This window comes from Anguilla anguilla, chromosome 2 (assembly GCF_013347855.1).
Source record: "Anguilla anguilla isolate fAngAng1 chromosome 2, fAngAng1.pri, whole genome shotgun sequence".
In the NCBI taxonomy this organism is placed as follows: Eukaryota; Metazoa; Chordata; class Actinopteri; order Anguilliformes; family Anguillidae; genus Anguilla; species Anguilla anguilla.
In genome coordinates, this window is record NC_049202.1 from 22659914 (window position 1) to 22682602 (window position 22689).

Consider the following 22689-nt stretch of genomic DNA (forward strand, 5'->3'; position numbering starts at 1 on the left):
GCAGCAGAGCTGTTGTTGCTCCTGTGCATTTCCTCTTCACTATAACAGCACTTACAGTTGACTGGGGCAGCTCTAGCAGAGAATTGACAAACTGAAGTGTTGGAAAGATGGCATCCTATGACAGTGCCACATTGCAAGCCCCTGAGCCTCTTCAGTGCGACCCATTCTTCTGCCAATGTGTGTCATTGAAGATTGCATGGCTGTATGCTTTATTTTATGCACCTGCTAGAAATGGCCATGACTGAAATAGCTGAAACTACTAATTGGAAGGGGTGTCCACATACTTTTGTAAATGTAGTGTATATTGGGATCAACCTAGTCCATTTGAGAAAACATAGCTTGAGCTAGATTTCCACCCCTCCAAATGTTTAGATTACAGCTTTTGCTCACTGAAAGGTTAATACTCGTCTCATCAGTCCATCTCACTGTTCCAGAACTCTAACCTGGCCGTTCTGTTCTCGAGGCTTACCAGTGGTTTGTATCTTGCAATGAACCCTCTGAGGTTATGCTGGGGTAGTTTGTCACTTTATAGTACTCTTGACATCCATGCCTACATCCCAGAGAGTGGTCTTCATCTGTTCCACAACTAAAGGGTTTTTTTTCCCCCCACAACTGAAAGTATTATTTGGTCCACTACAGTAGTTTTCCGTGGTCTAACATTTTGTTATTGCTGAGCTCATTTGCCTGTTATTGCTTCCCAGTAAACAGGCCATTCAGCCCAACACTGCTCGTCTATTCCTACCACTAAACTGTACTTAATGCTTAGTTTACCTAAAAGCTAGACAGTATCTAACACTGTATCAGGCCGGGCCTTGAATACCCCCAGTGTTTCTGCATCCACTACATGTCCAGGCAAGCTATTCTACACATTGACCACTCTCTGTGTGAAAAAATATTTCCTATTTCCCCCTCGTTCTGCTAACCGAACTCAACTTGAATAATTTCCTATAGTTCACTTTGTTAATCCCTATAATAAATTTAAAAGCCTCAATCAAATCTCCCCTAAGTCTCATTTTACTAAGCTTGAAAAGTCCAAGCATCTCAAGCCTTTCCTCATAACACTTATCTTTCATACCCGGAATCAATCTGGTTGCCCGTCTTTGGACCTTTTCCAGCGCCTCTATATCTTTCTTATAGTATGGTCCCCAGAACTGCACACAATACTCTAAGTGTGGTCTGACAAGGGTATTGTATAGGGTAAGTATGATCTCCTTAGATTTATATGCCATACTCCTGGCTATGTATTTTTTATTTTTTTTCACTGCTACAGCACATTGACCAGACCCTGATAGGCTTTGATCAACTATTACTCCCAAGTCTTTTTCTACATGTGCGCATTCTAATTTTGTACCACCCATAAAGTAATCCTGCCCTATGTTTTTATTCCCCACAAATAGAAATTTACATTTAGTTATATTGAATTTCATTTTCCAGGTTTCTGCCCACTTCTGGATTCTGTTTAAATCTTCTTGGATTACTTTAGTAGAAATGCTGCCACTTCAGGATTTGTGCAAATGTTCGCAAAAACAAAGACGCGTGCATATCTGGAAGCATGGACAAGTCAGCACGCCTCAAAAATATTCCCATTTGCCGGAGAAAGCCATGCGTGAAATTGGTGTTCCACTTCAGCCACTCCTGACATTCATGTTTTCACTTCAGATTTTTAGACGTTAGCTGAAACACACTTCCAATTTTAAAATCATAACGAGGGCTGAATAGATTTTTTTTTAAAAGCACAGCAGCGGGAATATTCTGCAAAGTAGCACTAACCTAAGGGCTTGAAAAAGGGGTGCGCAACTCCGGTCCTGAAGGGCTGGTCTGTGTGCTAGCTTTTGTTCCAACCAATTGCCTTACATTTAGTTTTCTGACAGCTCCATAAACTACGCTGGTTCACTCCTGTACTTGAGCACAGTAAAATCTACAGGATTCACTTGCAGTCTGCAACCGGGTGATTATACAACAGTCAGATTGAGCTAATTAAATAAGAACAGAAGTTGGTACAAAATCGGGAAATGGAGCGGCCGTTGTACACTCCTGTTTTAATGTGAACGGTGATTCTAAACAGCATAAATGTACACTGATTCTAGAATCAGAGCTGGCATCACTTAAGAATCAGTTCACAGTGCATTGGATTTAACTTCATCTGAAACATGGACAGCTACACATGTACTGCCCAGGTTACATGCGTACTCGCACACTCACTGTTTAAACATAGGAGCATTGTACTGAGGGAGTCAACCATTGGCCTTTTTCACTCAAACCTGAATGGCACTTAACATGTGCTTTCCCATAGTCCTCATGCACTAGTATACAGGGCTTCTGGGATCTCTGAAGCACAAAAATAAAGTGAGGAAAATTAATGAGCAGCATGAGTAATTATTTATTTTCATTTAAAATTGAAATGTACCATTCATAAACAGGGAATGCAGCATAATACCAGTAGGAAAATACTGCTGAAATGCTCCAATACCCTTCTCACAGAAGACAACATTTTACAGGACAACATTAATGTAACATTATTATTTAAAAGCAGCAGGTTGGGCCTCATGTTCATACAAAGGATCCAAGGTCAAATGGCAAACCATATGGCCAGCAAAACATGACCACAGTTCATAATCACATAACTATAATCATCACCATCATCGTCATTACACTATCCACCTGAGCCACCTGCTCTCTAAGCTCCTCCTCCTGTGTGACCAGGCTATGGCTGTGTTCCTGAATCGATTCTGGGGGGAGGGGAGGGGGCATTAACAGGATTCCTGGGTGAGAGGAATCACGGCAGTTCACTCCTCCGGCCAGGCCGGCTCAGTTAGCCGCACTGCCGCTAGCGCTCTCCGCGCGCCACTCGCTGAAGAACGTCTCCATGGCCTTGCGGCTGGCCCAGCTGCCCACGTTGACCGTGGGGACGATCTTGAGAGGCCGCAGCCACTGGACGAAGCGCTTCATCTCCGAGTAGCTGCTGTGCTCGCTGTAGGGGATGCCTGAGACGGGAAGGAGAAAGGGAAGCACACCCAAGTGAGGAGCAAGCGAGATTTATGGAATCCCATACTGGGTGGAGCTACAATGAGCTACCAGTCAATGACTTGAGCCAAACAAAAAGGTTTCTCTCACAGCAAAACGGCGGTTGGCTTAAATTGTGGATTTTATATAAGCAGCCCCAACCATTGTGGCCTTCCACAGCTAGCTTTGTGAACCCAGCCCTGGTCAGCATGAGGCGGGGTCAGGGGGATTCCCACAGCTTAAACCACAGACCAGGAGCACTTCCGAAAGCACAGGCACAAATCGCACATCTCAAATATCACTGCACAATAGGGCTGTCAAATGTCCCAAAAAATTGCAAAAATACTAATTGTATATTTATATAGAATTAAATGGCAACATCAACCAGTTTGCCATGATTTTTACATGTGGTAGTCTCTTGGGGCTCAGCAGGTTATGTGCGTGTGGATGAGAGGGGAGAAAAACGGACATGCGCGGCTGTTTAGATGCAGGCACCTCCAGCTCAGCTTTATATCCACTGTATGCAGAAGGCATGCAATGCTGCATGATTATTCTAGTTGTCATGCGATATCTAAGCTCCAATTTGCACATTCTGCATAATACTGTGTCCTGTTGAATCTTCCCATGAGGTGCATGGAATTGAAACGCTTTCCTGACTCAACTGTAAAAAGGAAAGAATCGTATTGACTGCAATTTTTGCACAGTTTTCAGTCATGATTCTGCTTTAATGTTGGTTGGTTGCTATGCAAAGAAACAGAAATTTATCAGGGAAATGGAACTGCGAGAAGGGTCACGTTCATCTGGTCAAAAAAATGAAAGCTTGCTACTGAAAATATGCTGTGGTGATTTACACTTTTGAATGTCTTTTGCGCATTCAAAATAAGCCAATTTTGAATTATGTTTAATATGTGAAATTTGTTCCAACAGCACTACTCGACAATACATGAAAACGCGATGCCAATGATCCAGTCCCCTTACTTATGTAAGCAACACACCTTCCCTGATATTGGAGGGCTTAATTCATTCTATGGGTGACTCGTACCCATCTGAGCTAAATGTGTTTATACACACATAAAAGTGTCCAAATTCTTGTGATATATGGTTACCAGCTGATAACTTCATTGTGTGAAACTAATCTGACATGCTTCAAGACTCAATTTCCCCACAAGGCTCTACATGTCCAGCAACAGATTCAACATGACTCAGAGGTGAAACTGGGCATGATCAAACTCAGGAAATAGGGAACAATCCAAAAACTACCAGAAAAAGAATTGAGGAAAAAGAAAAGAGAACCAGGCCTTGCCCTTAATGAAACCAGCAGTAGAGTGAACACTGAATAGGCAAATTTCCTATATGTGCCAAAGCAAAATGGGTGCTTATTTCAGGATGCAGATGGAAGAAAACTACATTATAACAGGGCTACCCAAACCTGTTCCTGGAGATTTACAGTCCTGTAGGTTTTCACTCCAACCCTAACACAGCCCACCTCATTCAACAGCTAGAGATCCCGATGACATGCTAATTAGTAGAACCAGGAGTGCCAAATTAGGGTTAAAATGAAAACCCACAGGACGGTAGATCACCAGGAACAGGGTCGGACAGCCCTGGGTTAAAAGGACCGATAAAGGTGAGCTCATAAATGAGCAGGTAAAATGAGAAGCGTTTCCCTGGCTAAGGCGCAGACGGTTGAGCCAGCTGCTGACGCCGGAGTAACAGAACCCGCCCTCTCAGCACCGCGCGCTGCCCTGTTTTGCCGGACAAGGATCTCACGCTACAGATCTTTGCTGATTCTGCGGCACCGGGGCTAAATTTGGTTCCCATTAAAATATTCAGCAATTTTTCCCCTCGTTTATTCATTTTTACAGGAAGTCCATTGTCGAGTCGCGGGGAAAGTGGCGGAACACAATACGTGCTTTTTGCAAAAGGTCTGAAGTGTCAGAGGGAAAAACTGCTTGGCACGAGGAAACCAACGGCTCTCCAGGCAACAGGGGGGCTGCGATCAGACACCGCGCTGTGTGCGCCGGGCACTTATTCCTCAGGGTTTCGCTTCAGTTCATTAATCTTCCAATAAACTCTGAAATTTGATACTGAAAGCTCTGCACGCTGTGCAGGATGCACAGTAACGGTGTGGTGCAGTATGTTGGATCTTCACTGGATCGGTTCAAATAGAACTGATCCAGTGAAGATGGCTCAAGGACACAGCGTCTGAGCTAGACCTAGGATTCAAACCTATAACCTTGCGGTCCGGCGTCTGATCTCTGGAGATCTTCACAGACCTTCCCAATTATGCCACTAATCACTACAGACAAAAAGAAGTCCAGCACTATCAAGCTAGTCATCTAAAATCTAAAATTTCTCAATAGCCATCCAGTTATCATAGACTCTCATATAGCCCCAACATATCATAAACACTAATATTCCACAAGATGCTAATAGTTCCCCCCAGTACCATAAATTACAGGTCTCAAAATCCAGTCCTGGGGGGCTGCTGCTGTCATGCTTGTCTGAAGAATCCACACAACTTGTTCTCAAGACTAAGAGGCCGCTGATTTACAGGAAACATGTACCTGCAGATACCGCAACATTCAGGCCCTGGGTTTGACAGCCCTGTCACAGATGCTCATAATATGCTCAGATCTCCACATACCATAGATACTGACGTTTCCTCGGATCTCCGGCTGAATGTCCTCTACAGCTTCGGTCTGGTTGGAGTATGTCCAGCCCGTTGGCTTGAAGGCGAGGACGTGGTCATACTTTGCTGAGAATTTGCTCAAGTGAGCCTCCAAATTCTGATGGTGAAATGAACAGCAAGAAGTGAAATAGTAAGAGGTGAAAGAAGGTAAGGTTTATAAAAAAAATTTTTTTAAAAACAGAACACAGAAATAAGGCCCCAGGACTAGGCCTCACTGCTGATGAAAGTAATTTTCGGGAGGAAAAAAAAGAAGGGTAAAGAACAAATAAGACAAATACAAGCTATCTGCAAACCATAGTTATTGGCTTTTCCTCAATCATTTGTAACTGAAGCAATCACTGTGAACATTGGCTTGTAACAGAAAACAAATGAATTACAAGTAATGTTTTTGTGAACATACCAGAGGGGTCATTTGGACTGCATAATGCGGTGTTAAATACTTTGGTTTAATACTGCAGACAACAAAAAACCAGAATCTGTACAGAGACTGTTAACATCAGTTCTAAACTGTCCTGTTAACATTAGTAGGAAAACAATCAATTCGATGTTTGAAACTTCAAGAAGCTACCATCATTTAAAAAACCCCAACGGGCACTTTAAAGGATAGCCCTCCGCAAAAGAACCCGGTGCCCCTCCATAGGTTAAGCAGATTACCTCCGTTACTCATGTTTTTGTACTCATGATAAATTTGCTCTGGAAGACCAGGCTAGCAGCTTCCTGAAGTGCCCTGGAGATTCTGCTCACAGGCACAGGTTCATATCCCCTCACTGGCCTCTCATAGCACGGTAATTCTCCGCGTGTAGGGGCCAGGTTCTGGCTCCACAGCCGCCCACCTTGAAGTTGACTTGCATCATGGGAAGGACGTGGACCTGGCCCGCCTTCCAGTCGGTGGTGACGAGTTGGCGGATCCGCTCTGACTCCAGGCAGCACATGGTAGTGTATTTGTCCCGGGACAAGCTCGCTTTGCACCCCAAAACCTCTGCAATGGCTGCAAACATGCCCACGCATACACACACATGCGTACACACACACACACGGGTGGTAGGTGGTCAGGCAAGTGGAACATTTACACTTGAGCAGTGCACTCTGGGATAATACAGCTTCTTTATCATTGTACATTCCAGCAGTATATTTCATGTCATATCAATGTATGATATAAAAGGCAGTTAGAAAAATAAATCTAAAGCCTGTACATGCTGACATTAGGAGAATGAATCCAAAGTTTTCCAGCACAGAGAGGCTGAAGTTCAGTTTAGACTGCAGTCACCTCTAGGGGGCAGCACAGTGCCAGAATCTCACCCTTCAAGTCAGGGCCTAGATCAGGAGTGGCCCAGCGGGCCAGAGTGCAGGCAGTGTATGCAGTGTTCTGCCTTCACCAATTACCCAAGCACCACTAGCTAATTAGTCCCACGTACAAACAGCAGTATACTGGTAGATTGGACCACCGCAAAACTTTCTGTATAGGAATGAAAGTCATCAGCTGTGAATGTTCATTGGCTTAATGAATTTAGCTAATCACACTCACTTGCTGTCCCAGATGTAAATCATGTCCGGATTACAGGAGAAGAAAGGAAAACCACTGCACTACTGGCCTCAAACGGCAGATTTGAGTACCCTAATTTTAAGGCATTCTGAATTCTCCCACATATTACAAACAACTTAATAATGGCAAAGTTTGAGATACTAACTTAACTGTTCAAAAAGCGCACCCCCACCCCACCCCACCCCACCCCATCCCATGCACACTTACCCAGGAAGACCTTCTCCTTGCCCACAGAGTAGGTGCCACACACCACCAGTGTACGGGGGTTAAGGGCAACCTGCTCAAAGGCCCTGTTGACAGCAAAGGTGATGACCTCCTGTTGGGTGGGGAAGGTGTACTCAGGGCTACAGTACCTGTAGGAGGATGGGGAAAAAAGTCACTGGCAGAGAGGGTGTAAAGGAGGAGTCACATGACCAGACGGGGGCAGAGCTCTGGGTAGGGGAAGGGTCACATGGCCAGACGGGGGCAGGGCTCTGGGTAGGGGAAGGGTCACATGGCCAGACGGGGGCAGGGCTCTGGGTAGGGGAAGGGTCACATGGCCAGACGGGGGCAGGGCTCTGGGTAGGGGAAGGGTCACATGACCAGACGGGGGCAGGGCTCTGGGTAGGGGAAGGGTCACATGGCCAGACGGGGGCAGGGCTCTGGGTAGGGGAAGGGTCACATGGCCAGACGGGGGCAGGGCTCTGGGTAGGGGAAGGGTCACATAACGGCCAGGTGGGCTCGCAGCTCTGAGGGTCAGACTCACGTGGTGTCCAGGTACAGCGTCTGCACCCTGCAGCGCAGCAGCTGTGGGTAGCTCTCCATGGACGGGTCGGCCCTGAAGTCACCCGTGTGCAAAACCGTCTGACCATCCGGCAGGAGGAAGAGGAGCATCGCTGCACCGGGACAGCTGGGGCACACAGAAACAGAGGACAACATCATTACAGCTTGCAATACTAAACCATTCCTTTTCCCTGCCATGTGTGAAAATGAGTCTGGTAAGTCAGACAATGCTTCTACTGCACATTGCAGACACTGCGTGATTCATAGCACATCAAATGCTCATTCTGACCTGCCATGTGCTCTATATTGGTCTAATCTAATCACCACTGGTTACATGTGTCAGTATAACTGATACTCATTGACTTGGGGTGTTGACATGATTGCTACCACTTGGAGGTAGTGGCAGGATTCATACTGGTCAGGTTCACTGGAAGGATTCATAGTGGTTGGGGTGCAGGCTGGATTCATACCCTTGGCAGTATTGGTGGGATTCATACTGATTTGCGGTACTTTTGGGGTACATATTGTTTTGGGGCACTGGTCATATTGGTCATATTGGTCGTAGGCACTGGCAGGATTCATAGTGGTCATAGGCACAGGTGGGATTCATACTGATTGGCGGCGCTGGTGGGATTCATACTGATTGGCGGCGCTGGTGGGATTCATACTGGTTGGCGGCAATGCCGGGATTCAAACCGGTAGGGAGCGTTAGCTGAATTCATATCGGTCGGGGGCGCTAGCTGGATTCATATCGGTCGGGGGCGCTAGCTGGATTCATATCGGTCGGGGGGCGCTAGCTGGATTCATATCGGTCGGGGGGGCGCTAGCTGGATTCATATCGGTCGGGGGGGCGCTAGCTGGATTCATATCGGTCGGGGGGCGCTAGCTGGATTCATATCGGTCGGGGGGCGCTAGCTGGATTCATATCGGTCGGGGGGCGCTAGCTGGATTCATATCGGTCGGGGGGCGCTAGCTGGATTCATATCGGTCGGGTGGCGCTAGCTGGATTCATATCGGTCGGGGGTGCTAGCTGGATTCATATCGGTCGGGGGTGCTAGCTGGATTCATATCGGTCGGGGGTGCTAGCTGGATTCATACTCACTGGTTGGCGTCCAGCAGGGTGACGCGGATGCCCTCCACTGTGCACTCTGTGTTCATGGGCAGGATGTGGATGTACTGCTCCTCCACCCTCAGTTTGTTCTTCACCAGGTTACCTGTGATCTGACACATTTTTTTATTTTACAGGCATTTATCCAGAGTGACTTGAATTGTATGCAGTTATACAGCTGGATATATACTGGAGCAGTGCAGGTTAAGTACCTTGCTCAAGGGTGCAACGGCAGTGTCCTACCGGGGAATCGAACCTGCGACCTTTAGGTTACAAGACCAACTCCTTAGCCATTATATACACTGCCGCCCATGCCACACATGACTGATGCCTGTCAATCACAGGCCCGTCCCCTCAAATCGCAACAACACGAGCACGGGCAACCTTAGCCCAGACCAGAGAGGATGGAATGGCTAGGGGGTCTGATTTCCTAATCACATGATCTGGTGTCGCACAAAACACTCCCACCGCAAAAAAAGGGAATTATCAGGCATAGCAAAAATAAAAATACACAAAAAAAATAATTTTTTATGTGCTTATTCAACAAGGTATCTTAGTTGTAGTTAAGGCAGTACAGAGCTGGATGAGAACTTCATTTAAAATATTTTTTTTCTTTGTTATTAAATGTTGATTTTATTGATTTATAATCTACATTAGTCTCAGACTTGCGGATCCAGGCAGACTCTGGATTCTATTTTCCCGCCGTGCCCAACCTGGTGCTCCTGTTCAATTGGCAGTTTCACTGAGCTAAAGTTAACAAGCATTCCCATCCTACCCCCCTTTAGGCAGTCTAGTCTGCTTCAAAGATAAAACAGGAATTTACTGCACATAAAAGAACAAATATTGGTCTGCAATGGAGACATTCAGTTCAGAGGCCCAGGCTTCGGATTTACTAACAGTAGCGTAGCATCAGAAGCTTCAGGGGGAGAAAGGCTTTGGTGTCACATGGGAGATCACGGCGTTTAAACTTAACTTTTTGTTCACGGACACTGCAACTACAGCATCCCCAAAACAGCCCAGGCTAAGAAGCACCCTGCAACATTTCCTTTACCAGGGCCCTGTTTCACAAAGCAGGATTAGTGTTCGCTGGATAACTGCAATGAGTAAAACCCGGAACCCTCCCAAGCCTGCAACATGAACTTAAGTAAAAAGAGCTGTTCCAGGCTTTACTCAGAGCAGTTATTCAGAGAACACTAATCCTGCTTTGTGAACTACCCCCAAGGCCAGATCTTTAGCCACCACCCCACCCTGCTCTCTGGAAGAAGCAGCCTTACTCGGTTGCAGTAGATGGGCAAGCTGGAGCCCTTCCTCAGGCCATTGTAGTGGTCAGAGTGGAAGTGGGTGAGGAAGTAGGCGCTGATGCCGTCTACAGCTCCGTACTGGAACGCGTCCACAGCAAAAGGCGTGCCTGCAGGAGTCAGAACCAAACCTCTCAGGCGGTGGCCGCACCTGTATATAGACCACACCCGATACCATACCCAGGAGCCAAACACGCCCACACACAGCCAGAAACCACGCCCTCGGCTTTCTTCCAAGATTTATGCTACACCTTGTTATGTGGAGTTTCGAAATCATACAGCCACCGCATATTTTTCCATCTCTTCAGCATTCTAAGGCAGTTAGTATGCCTTCTGTAATATGGCCCAGCAGACTGAATCAGACTGATTTTTCATCAGGATCTCCTAATACAATTATGAAACTACAGACAGTGGAAACTCATTAGCAAAAACTGTTTCTTTGCTCATGATGATGTGCTAATCTGAGGTTTTGCAAACCCAGCCCTGAGGCCTCCTGGAGCATGCTGGTTCTCATTTTAATCATGAATTGCAATTCCCATGTAATAAGTTGATATTTCTTGTTAATGAGACACTTGATGTCTAATGAGAGATGACGTGCCATCCAAAGTGACACTAGACCAAAAATATCTATATATGGCTCTGAAAAATGCCCAAAGTTCATTTAAGGACATTTAATTAGTCGGATCGGTTCTCAGACCACAAATGAGTCAACTCTCTCATAATGTATGCTGCGTCACAGGGTGGCAATGATTCTTTAGAAAGAGGTTACATTTTAATTAAGTAAATTACAGAAGAAACACTTTACGTAACATTAGTTGGTCAAGAGATTAACCCAGACAAAGACCACCATACAGGAGAAGGGTTAACCCTAACCCTGAGAACCCTTTGCCTGCACAACACTAACAATTAATACAATACATACATTGTATGTATCGTTTAACATCATACATACAAACCTAAAAGGATGTGTATTTATAACATACGTGTAAAATGAGGTTAAACTGAGATTAGCATTTAGTTCCAAGATAAAAACCTGAACCTAATTTTGACCTCAATAGAAACAGAACTGGCATATACCAGTGTCCACTGGACTAGATTTAGGAAACTGCATTGTCATCCTACACAGGGACAATCTGTCTACCAACACAACTAGAACGGTGACATTTCACAACCAGAATAAAACTGTGTTCGTTTAGAACAGGTGTTTCAAACACCAGTCTTGCAGCGCTGCAATGTCTGATGGTTTCAGGTACATCATGAAGTAACTGATTGGCTAGAGTCCACACACCTTGTTCTCAAGGCCCTAATTGGCTGCAGATTGAAAGAAAACCAAATACCTGCAGACACTGAGACCCTCCAAGACTGAACTAATCCTGCCTCATGAAACAGGGCCCAGGAGTGTTAAACACCAGGACTGTTTGGTACTCCTGGGCCCAGTTTCACAAGGCAGGGTAACAGAGTTAGCTGGATAACTGTGCTGAGTAAAATCCCGAAACCCTCGCAAATCTGGAACGTGGACTGAAGCAAAAAATAGCCATTCCGGGTCAGTGCAGTTAATCAGCTAACTCAGCAATCCTGCTTCATGAAATATGCCCCTGGTTCTAAAAAAGGTACTGACACATACCTGGGATCTTTTTGTAAAAGGGACAGCGTCTAACAGTCTCGGAGCCTTCTTCCGTTCTCCTCCTCCACCTCTTCCTCCCCGCTCCCTTCCAGCCCGCCTCCGCCTGCGGGACCTGGTTAGTGTCGCCGTCCGCGGCCCCCAGAACCGGGGGCTCGCCAGCCGAGCTGGTGGCTTTCCTCTTCCTCCGCCGCCCATTGACGGTAGCCCGCGTCCCCGCGTCGTCTCCGGCAACCGTCACGGCACGCACCAGGTCCTCTTTGGCTGACCCGTCCCCGGCCTCGGGCTTCAGGGGTTTGAGGCCGAAGAACACCCCGATGTCAGTCTGCTTGAGCCCGCCTGGCACCGACGCGCCGGCCTTGCCCCTCGCCTTCTTGGGCGACGCGCTCGCCAGGGCTTGCCGGGCGGAGCCGCGCGTCACCGGGGGCATCGCCTCGCACAAGGCCTCGTCCGGTTTCGAGCCGTCTGAGGACGTGTCGGGGTCCACACAAGCCGCCTCGCCTGAGCTGCACAGTCGCTCACGCAGCCTCTCCAGAACCAGACTCTGAGGGGACTGCAGCTGTAGCTTGGCGTTGTCTGCGGGGGTGTGGTCACTCCTTGCAGCTGTGGCGCGGGCGCGTTCCCGTTTCAGTGCACTAACGAGGAAAGCTGGGGCAGGTGCGGAGTCCTCATTAGGCTTATCACCAGGAGGCACTAATGAGGTACGGTCCGCAGAGTCATCGTTAACCTCGTCACCAGGAGAAGCCAACGAGATAAAGGCCTCATGGTCACCGTTAAGCTCATTAGCGCAGGGCGATAATGAGGTAACACATGCCTCTGTGAACTCTGAGTTCACTGCCGCAGTTGTGTTTCCTGGCTGGCTGTTGGCCTCCATCTCAGCCTGGGTTAGGAGCTCAGCCAACAGCTCATCATCGCTGTACAGCATTAAAGAATCCCCCTCACCCTCTTTACTGCCAGTCATGCTGCTGTAAGATGGAGACTTGTGGGTGGGTAGGACCTCATCGTTTATGGGAGGACTGGAAATGGGGGAGTAAGAGATATCATCACTGTTGGACGATGGGGGAGAGGGCATAACCAAATGTATAGATGAGGCCTTTTTTTGATCCTCATGCAGTCTTCTGGATGCACTGCTGGTCTGCTTAGGTAGCCGTGAAACTCCAGCACCCTGTTCTAAGCTTGTGGTTTTCTGCCACTTGGTAATTGGGGACCAGCCCTTCTTTTTCCTTATGTCCCCTGGAGCTGGGGATTTTAACAAGAGCAAGGCATTTGTGTACGTGGGGGTTGATTTTTGTCCTAGCACGCCCAGACCTGGACTGGGGGAGGGACTTTGGCTGGAGGAGGGACTCTGGCTGGAGGGGGTGAAGTTATTTTTCACAATCTCCTGTGAGCTATCTGTGCTCAGGTCACTGGTTGCACGGCTCCGGGCAAGCAGGAAGTGGCTGTACTTCCTGTAGTGGCTTGGAATAGTGGAAGAACACTTCAAGCCATCAGGACATTCTAAAAGTGAGTGAAAATGAGAAATTATAGTTTAAGGAAACATGTATATGAATTCTTCACAGTGCAAGGTTGTAACTAAAGTGTGTGTGTAATATATATATATATACACACACACACACTAACCAGCCACTTCATTAGATACACCTGTTCAACTGCTCGTTAATGCAAATATCTAATCAGCCAATCACGTGGCAGCAACTCAATGCATTTAGGCATGTAGACATGGTCAAGATGATCTGCTGAAGTTCAAACCAAGCATCAGAATGGGGAAGAAAAGTGGCCACTTTATTAGGTACACCTTGCTTGCCCGGTGTGGTCTTCAGCTGCTGTAGTCCATCTGCATCAAGGTTCGACGTGTTGTGCGTTCAGAGATGCTCTTTTGCATACCTCGGTTGTAACGAGTGGTTATTTCAGTTACTGTTGCCTTTCTATCAGCTCGAACCAGTCTGGCCATTCTCCGCTGAACTCCGCCATCAACAAGGCATTTTCGCCCAGAGAACTGCCGCTCACTGGATATTTTCTCTTTCGGACCATTCTCTGTAAACCCTAGAGATGGTTGTGCGTGAAAATCTCAGTAGATCAGAAGTTTCTGAAATACTCAAACCAGCCCATCTGGCACCAGCAACCTATGCCACGTTCAAAGTCACTTAAATCACTTTTCTTCCCCATTCTGATGCTTGGTTTGAACTTCAGCAGATTGTCTTGACCATGTCTACATGCCTAAATGCATTGAGTTGCTGCCACATGATTGGCTGATTAGATGTTTGCATTAACGAGCAGTTGAACAGGTGTACATAATGAAGCGGCTGGTTAGTGTATATACTGTGTATATATATTTATATACACACACACCCAAAAAAAAAAAAAACACAGTGGGTCCCATGATAGTGGATCATGTTTAAGAGTCCCTGACCTACAGTTGTGATCAATCTTATCTGAGAGGAGGCTTGTGATTTAGGCTACTTCAGCACCAAATCTTGATGTAAGACCATGATTGGTTGATTAGTTGAGCCAGGTGTTTTAGTGCAATCACAGAATTTTAACCCAGAATTTAAGTGCCCATTGTTTTCTTAGGAGCCTTTTGTATTCAGAAGGATTATTTACCCTCTTAAGCCACATTGTCAGAAATAGCTGTGCATGCCATGTAGATTAAATGTCCCATGTTCGTGTTGTGCTTTCTGCGCTATATTGCAAACAACTACATTAAAAGAGGAAACAAACTTAACCAATCAAAGACTAGGGTGAATCAATATGCTCCTGACTGGTGAGTATGTGGACACATGGCCACTACAACTAACCAATTGGTAGATAATGAAGACTTCAAAGACAAAGCAAATGATAATGACCCAAACCTGCATTGTTTTAATATTTTTAAGAAGAATTATGAACACAAGTTTGAAAGTGAAACAATTGTGTTGCCTCTATGTAGTTGTTTGCAATAAGCACAATATGAACATGGAAATTTTATTCTGGATAGCAGGCACAGCTATTTCTGACATAATATGGCATGAGAGGGTAAATACTCCCTCTAATCATGAAAAGGACCTAATTTTAAAAAAATTAACTGCCTGTTAAAATTCTGGGATTGAAAATGTGTTTGGAACGAAAACCAGCATAATAGGGGGTCCCCAGGACCAAGAGTGCAAAATCACTGGTCAATACAGTACTAATACTGTTAAGCCTGGTCTTGAGCACTTTAAGGGTAAACAACATGCCTGAAGTGGCTTAATCAAGGTAAGTATAAAAGACTCGGGACTCAAAGAGGGCTGTGACATTGCTCTCAGCTGACAGCTGCTGTTGCACCTGTCTACAGGTACTTTACTCCACACATATAACGTACCTGCAGAGCCGGGTCTAGGAAGAGGCACTCTCCTATGCCTAGACCTGGGACCGCAATTGCCATCACACCCCTCCCTCCGGTCCGAAATCTCTACAGCCGTACTTTCGTATCCATAAGTGCAAATCAGAACATGACAGAATGCTGAATTCTGGATTCAGGATTTTTGCCTTCAATCCAATTTGACACGGAGACAGGCGCAAATCGAAAGCAACATTATTCAATGTATTTAAACTTAATACACTGTACAGCAAGTTCTACAGCTAATGCCTAAAGCCAAGCACGCGAACAGAACAATCCTCTCGGCCTGTTTTCCCATGAATTGCATTATAAGGATCGGTCAGCCTACCTTCGCGGTCTATTCCAATCATATCCAGACATTCTGAGACGTGCCAGCGTTGTGACTGTACCAGTAATATGGAAAATGGCATTTGACAGCCAGGACAGAACTCATCCCTATAAGCAAGAGGCTGTTCTTTCTCAGAACTTTTGGATCGATTTCCATGTTCGACTGCAGTGGCATCCTTAATATGTGACGTCGGAGCACTCAAATGTTTGTCCTGTTGACTTTGCTCTCTCAGTAACTCGTCGGTTTTAAACCCAGCTTCTCTTCTAGGTTTTCCCTGAGTTACTATCTTGCCTCTGAGAGAGGATTTGTCAGATGACGTGCTACCGCTGATAACAGTAACAGGTTTGTTTTTTGGTCCACATTTCTTATTCGATGCGAGTGCATCTTGTTTCTTTACTTTCCTGAGAGATTTGTATTCCCATATGTCACTTTCGGAGTCGTTTTGTGACATTGGAAACAAGATTAATAGCTACCATTAGCTATTTGCTCTCTCTGCTGAATGACAGCTGAATGAAAGACAGTTCACTGCCAAACATTGGCATTCACCTTAGGAGCTTGTAGCTCGTTAACAGTTACGTTAGTCTAGCTAACATTAAATAAAACAAAACGGCGCTTTCTTAGCTACCAGTTCATTGTTTACAAGCTAGCTAGCTAGCTAACGTTACAAACATTTCTTACGGAATTTCCAATTAAATAAGATGTCCAGAAATTGCCCGATATAACATATTCTACAGTAATACAAATTAAGAATTCAAATAGCGTTAGTTAAATTAAGTATTATAAACGACCTAAGAAGTATGCCATACATACTCCCGGCTTTGGTTCCCCACTGTACACTACAGACTTGCCGCCAATGAAACGTACAGCTATTTTGAAATCAATGTCAGCAGTTTCCAATCATTGATATTCTCATTCATTTTATATGTATGGTCAGCCATCTCAGATGCATTACAATATAACAAATAATAAAATAAACATGTAACCAGTGTTTTTTGATCAAATACTTTAAACGATTGAGACTGCTGATATGAATTGCACTCCAGGAGTGTTGAATGTGTTGCCATCAAACATGCGGGTAGATTTACTCATCGGTTGTGCTGTGGACTGTGCTTGGAAACATGGCGGGCCAGAGCAGTCTTACAGCTTTATTTCCCATTCAGAGTGAACTGGACTACGCCCTGGAAGACGCCTCGTCTGAACAAGAGAAAGAAAATCTCGTCCATGAATACCTGAAAAAGCTGGACGACAGAAAAGAGGATTTCAAGGTTCCAGACTTTGCAGAAGGTATGTTGTCGTATCGCACTAGAGAGACGCTGCTGCTGTGATTAAGTTTTAAGTTCGCTTGTGTTAGCATCTCGACTTCACTCTGCTGAACTCCTGTTTTTATAAACTTAAATGTCTGGTTTGCTGTCTTGTTAGCTTCTCGTTTACAGAAAACTGCAACTGTTTCTGGGTCAACTTGAACCTGATCATGATATCTTCCCGTTGTTTATCTTGTAATAGTATACAGCTATTGGTATCACCATTCAGGAATGTAAGTTGCAATTTAGGTAATTTGCCATTTTTGTACCTGATCGTTTTGCCAAACAATGCAATGCCTGTACCAGCTGGTGCTGGTGATTACGTGTGCACCGAAAACGTCACGTTTAAAGCAAGTGTCACACGGGCAAACTGCATTGTGACTTTGAACTAGCCTATATTGTGCGTCGTGGTACTGTTTCCTCCAGAGTTGTTTGTACATTTGTGTTCTCAAGTGTGGTGTGACTTGTGTGTGTTGTGCTCTTGGTCTTTACTGTGTTTTGTTGTTTCAGGTCTAGAATGGCTGAACACAGAGAAGCCGCTGTCCTTGGAGAGAGAGCTCTCTGGGAAAGTGGTGGTGCTGGACTTCTTCACCTACTGTTGCATCAACTGTATGCATGTGCTGCCTGACCTCCACCTGCTGGAACAGCGGCACTCCGTCAAAGGTACATGCCCGCTGCCGCACCAACACATACAGTGCCACTCCCCTCACCAGATCCTCCACCATTCCACTCTCCCACCATTGCGTTCAGAACTTCCTGACAATAAACTTAAGCAAGTGCATGCTGCTGGAATACAAAAGGGATATTTAAAGTTGATCATACAAGTCACACACAAAAACTTTGTTTATAATGCTTCCTTAGCTCCAGAACAGAAACAGTTTAAGGAGTTGTCAGGGAATTTTTCCCAGGAAAGCACTAGCACCTAGTGTAGTTATGTATGGAATGTTCTTCCCAGCTGCAGTCTTCAGGGGCATTTTTGGTTGTAATAGTGCCCAGGGAAGGAAGTGTTTTTTCGGCAGGATTATCCACTATGTTTTGCACAGGAGCTTTGTTTTATCGGGTGAGAAGGAGCAATGGCTGGTGGACCACCCTGTGGAGGAAATGTGCATTAGCCTTTGGTCTCCTGAAGTGACAGGATGTTTCTGTGTTGGGATTGGCTTATGGCTACAATTGAGTGTTCCATATTGGAAGAAAAAAATATTTAAAGAGAACAAACTCTACTTGTTAAATTTGGGATCAATCTTTCAGGAATCTGTTCTCATTCAGATTACTGGATCTTGTACAGAGCAACATGAGCACAGTGTAACCACAAACCTTCCTTCAATATAAAAGTGGTTTTGCATTTAATGTCCAGATTTCATCCAGATGGATTTTAGAGGAAGGCTTGATGGGGAGACTGTGGAGGTAGAGGTAGGGTTAAAGCACTTTGAAGGTTGGTGGGGTAATCTTACCTCTGCAGCAGGCCCAGTGTTGCAGTGCAGAGAAGAATTCAGGTATTATATGTGCATTTATTGAATATCAAACCAAAAGTAATCTTAGACATGCCATTCCTCGAAATAGCCTCCCTTGGCTTGAATTACTATTGAATTAATTTTTGGAAGTATCCAATAATTTTGCAAAGTGGGAGGCAGAGGGGTGGGAGGGTGGTGGAGAGGTAATTAAATTGAGTGAAATCGTACCTACCTTAGATTTTTTTTAAACCCCAGGTAATCTAATACCTTTAGACTTAAGTGCAAGTAAAATAGGCACCAAAGTTGCAAGAAATGTGGTGAAGAAGAAGTTAGGGTTAGGGTTAGGGTTAGGCATAGATTTGCGGGCCAGATAAGCATTGTGGCAAAAAGGTTATTTGAAGTGAGAAATTGCAAAGAAGCTTAAGATTTTTTTTGAAGCTTAAAGGTGCAGTGTGTAGAATTTAGTGGCATCTAGCGGAATGGACTTGGCAGAAATTGAATATAATATTCATAAGTATGTTTTAATTAGTGTATAATCCCATGAAAATAAAAATTGTTTTTGTTACCTTAGAATGAGCCCTTTATATCTACATACGGAGCGGGTCCTCTTCCACGGAGGCCGCCATGTTGCACTGCCATGTTTCTACAGTAGCCCAGGACGGACAAACGGCTCTAGAGAGGGCCTTTCGCATTTTTTTTCGCGTTTTTAATTTTGGTGGGTGGCACGAATGCACCGGTTGGAAGACGAAGAAGAAGAAAGAAGAGACTGAGTGGTCATATATTGTCTTGGACAATCCGTTTGTGAAATATACGCGCATTTGTGATGCCTGGGTACCTTCCAAAATAGCTGTGCGCAATACCACACGTGTTGTTTACGGCATGGCGCCCTTTTTAGTAGAATCTGGCTTGATTGACAATCCATTTATCCAGTAGGTGAGAGTATAAGCTTTCTAACAATGTATAACATTTCTAATTTTGCTTTTGGAATAGCGTTTTATTGGTCAGCATAATCGAAAGTTTTGTTATCATTGCATTCACTTACGAATTCACTCTGTGGTAGCAATAAAAGATGCTGCACCTAACGAAACGTTGTCAACGATTTTTCATAATTTCTTGGAAAATACTATTATTATTGAGGACTTCTGGGCATAGCTAAGCCATATGTTTGCTGATAGACCTAGCTGACATCGTTTTCTGGTGTAAGACAGAAGCGGATAGAAATATATCATTGATTTACTGTCTCTGTCTCTATCTATTGAAAACAGATAAGATTTCATCATTGCTATGTAACTATTACTGCTCAATATTTCGGTTATATACGTTATTTTTGAAATTGAGTGTCTAAGTAGGTTAGTGGTATTTTATAATGAGGATATGTCATACTGTAATGTAGCTAAGTGTTAGTTAGTAGTATAATCGTTTTTGTGACGCATCATGTCTTTCTATGATTTACCATGCAAAGCTAAAGTTAGCAATGAAACGCTTCCACAATGCGGAACAATTAACATTCATAATCGCTATCTTACTTGAGCCTATGACCTATAGTTTTACAGACTAAATAACTAAATACAATTTATAAATCTATCAAGGAACCTCATCACTTGACACTTGGCTACTCGATGCTGTTGTAGACAATGACATCATTTTGGGAACTTACAGGCCACCGTAGCTTCTCCTACGTCCTTGGAAAGGGAGGGTTGAGGGGAGGCGAGGGGATGTGGTATTCAGTTGGTTGCAATCTGCAACCTCACTGCTAGATGCCACTAAATCCTACACACTGCACCTTCAAGATTTCTGGGTGCAGTGTATTCAGCACAGCTGATGGGCAACAATGATAATGGGAGACCAGGAAGAGAGGCAGAAGACAAATATTTTGTGTTGTCTAGTAAAAGAAAGTATCCTAAAACTGCAGCACAAAAACGGGAAGTTAACATTACTGCCCATCAGCTGGGTCCTTCTGAGTGTGTGCTGAACACTGCAACTGGAAATCTTAAGCATATCACAGGGAATAACCTTGCCACAATATGTTTACTTTGCCACGCGAATACACGCCTAACACCTTCTCTGCCATATTTCTTTCCGCTTTAATGTCTATAATTTTGCACTACAAGCCAATGGTATTAGGCTATCTGTGGTTAAAAAAATAAAATAAAAACTTTTGGTAGATAACATTTCAGTCAATTTAACTATTCCTCCATCTCCCTCCCACCCCCCATTTGCAAAATGATTTGATAGACGTTCAATAATTTTTAAAATGGTAATTAAAGCCGAAGGAGGCTATTTTGTGGAAAGCCATGTCTAACATTTTTTTTTCAGTAAAACTCATCTTTTTGTGTTATTGTCAGTAGAAATAGGGAAAAAATGTTTATACTTTGGTTTGTTATTCAATAAATGTGGATATATTAACTGAATTCTTCTGTACCTAAGGTTTAAAAAAAAAAAAAAAAAAAAAACACTGGTGGCCTAATACTATTGGCCTGTACTGTATTCACACACGCTCACACATCTAACGAATATAGTTGTGCTTACGAAAGTTGTGATTAAAAAACATCCCTCACAGGCTGGTTGGCTCATCATCCTATTCAGACTGTTCAAGCGTGTGGGTGGGCCCCACAGATCGGTATGCAACTATAAACCGTGTTATAAAGTGTTGGCTATGGCCGGTGGCCCCACAGGGTAGCAATAATTGGATGTAAGGTTGTTCACGAATGGCGGAATTTTGGTCCGGGCTACATCCGTGCCTCATCACACACCAGAGACCCCCTCTGGTGAATGAACAGGGCCTTGCGGTGTGTACACGATTCTCCTTTAACTCAATGTCTGTCTGAGCTTAACTGTTATGCTGCCAGGTGTACAGATGTAGTGACTGCACATCATGTGTTCCAGAGGCCAGTGTCCCCTGAATTCAGGGAGGTGGTTGCAGCAATGAGAACACTCATCACTCAAGAAGTGGGCATTCCAAACTGAGAGAGAATAGGCATGTCACACCATGGAAGATGAAAAAAGAATAGAATTTAGAAAATGGGAAATAATTTGACAGCATATTTTCTTGCTGTTGCTGGCTGTTGAACAGACAGGTATAGAATTGATTGTATAGAACTGCTGGTAATGATTGCTAACAGCTGCTGTGGTGAAAACATGCACAGCTGATTGGTTACGTTTCCAGTCAGGGTGGCCAAGCAGAGCGTCCGCCAAAGAGGACCGGCTCATTTGTACGTCTGTCATTGGGCCACTGAGTTGCCAGTATCATTACGAGTCCTGGCTATTTAACACTCCCTCTATGTTAACATTGTATACTCCCATTGAAAGATTGCTGCTAACTTCTGTATTTTGATAACAGGCTATCTGTGACCACGCCCCTGTACCATAACTGACCCAATGAGGGCCCGAGAAGGGACAAAAACATGGGCTTGAAATACCTCCTGAAAGTGTCTGTGGAAAAGGAACAAGCACTGGCATGAACGAGCTTGCTTGGCATTGGCACAGAGGTGGAAGTGGGGATATTGGGGTTGCGCAGACAGACAGGAGGGAGAGAAAGACGTCACGACGCAGTGAGTGTTTTCCAAAGAACGCACACCATTTATCTCAATCAGTGCTGAAGTGACCGGAGCTAAAAATACACAGAACCACGCATCGGGGTGGGGCCGGCGCTTTATCCAGACCTGCAGTCCGCATGCCCCGCTGCTTATTATAACCGCCGCTATCGTGTTCCAGCTGTCATCTAATATCGTTAGCCCCTTAATGGGCTTTCGTTGGGAACAGTGGAACCGGTGCCAGCCGAGCTGGGAGGAGTGACCGCGTACAGGATAGGTTTTCTCATTCTTTGTGTTTGGCAGCGCGGTCGGTACATTCCAGCTGATGCCCCGTGTCGAATTTCCCCCTCTCTGCCTGCGTCTTATCAGCGGGACAGAGCTGTGGGTCAGGTAAAGGATACGAGCAGCCTTGGCGCTCAGCCCGGGTGCGACGGCGGCACTACCTAATGCAGTGCTGTCGCGCGAACCACTCGCCGTATGTTTCTCCGCTCCTTGTTGTCGTGCCTGGCGGCGGAGCGTGTGGCAGGGCCATTGTTAGCGTGTGACTGGCCCGGGAAAGGGAAACGCAATCGCGTGTCTGCGCTCTTTTGTATCCCTTTTTAGCAGCTGAGGCTCTTTATGATAACTGAGAATGTATTTGCGTATGTAGTGTTCTTTTTTTTTTTTTTTTTTTTTTTTTTTCCTAAGCGAAGAT

At 45.0% G+C, this 22689-nt stretch overlaps 2 protein-coding genes across 3 annotated transcripts in view; one reads left to right on the forward strand and one right to left on the reverse strand.

The window, feature by feature from the left end:
• Positions 1–2356: 2356 nt before the first annotated feature.
• On the reverse strand, positions 2357–16564 carry dclre1a (DNA cross-link repair 1A (PSO2 homolog, S. cerevisiae)). Its single transcript, XM_035404347.1, has 9 exons — positions 15711–16564; positions 12031–13524; positions 10383–10516; positions 9103–9221; positions 7984–8127; positions 7446–7591; positions 6529–6683; positions 5651–5792; positions 2357–2984 (listed from the first exon to the last, which is right to left on the reverse strand). The coding sequence occupies exons 1-9, from the start codon at positions 16159–16161 to the stop codon at positions 2809–2811; spliced, it is 2961 nt and encodes a 986-aa protein (XP_035260238.1). The 5' UTR covers positions 16162–16564; the 3' UTR covers positions 2357–2808.
• nhlrc2 (NHL repeat containing 2) overlaps positions 15978–22689 on the forward strand; it is a 42235-nt gene continuing 35523 nt past the window's right edge. Inside the window, exons 1-3 of one of the 2 annotated variants that reach the window (XM_035404349.1) lie at positions 15978–16052; positions 16871–16994; positions 17522–17674. In XM_035404349.1, coding sequence (XP_035260240.1) covers positions 17623–17674 — 52 coding nt within the window. In that variant the 5' untranslated portion in view covers positions 15978–16052; positions 16871–16994; positions 17522–17622. Of the gene's footprint in view, positions 16053–16784; positions 16995–17521; positions 17675–22689 lie in introns of those variants that run through there. The other variant, XM_035404348.1, reaches the window with a different exon arrangement.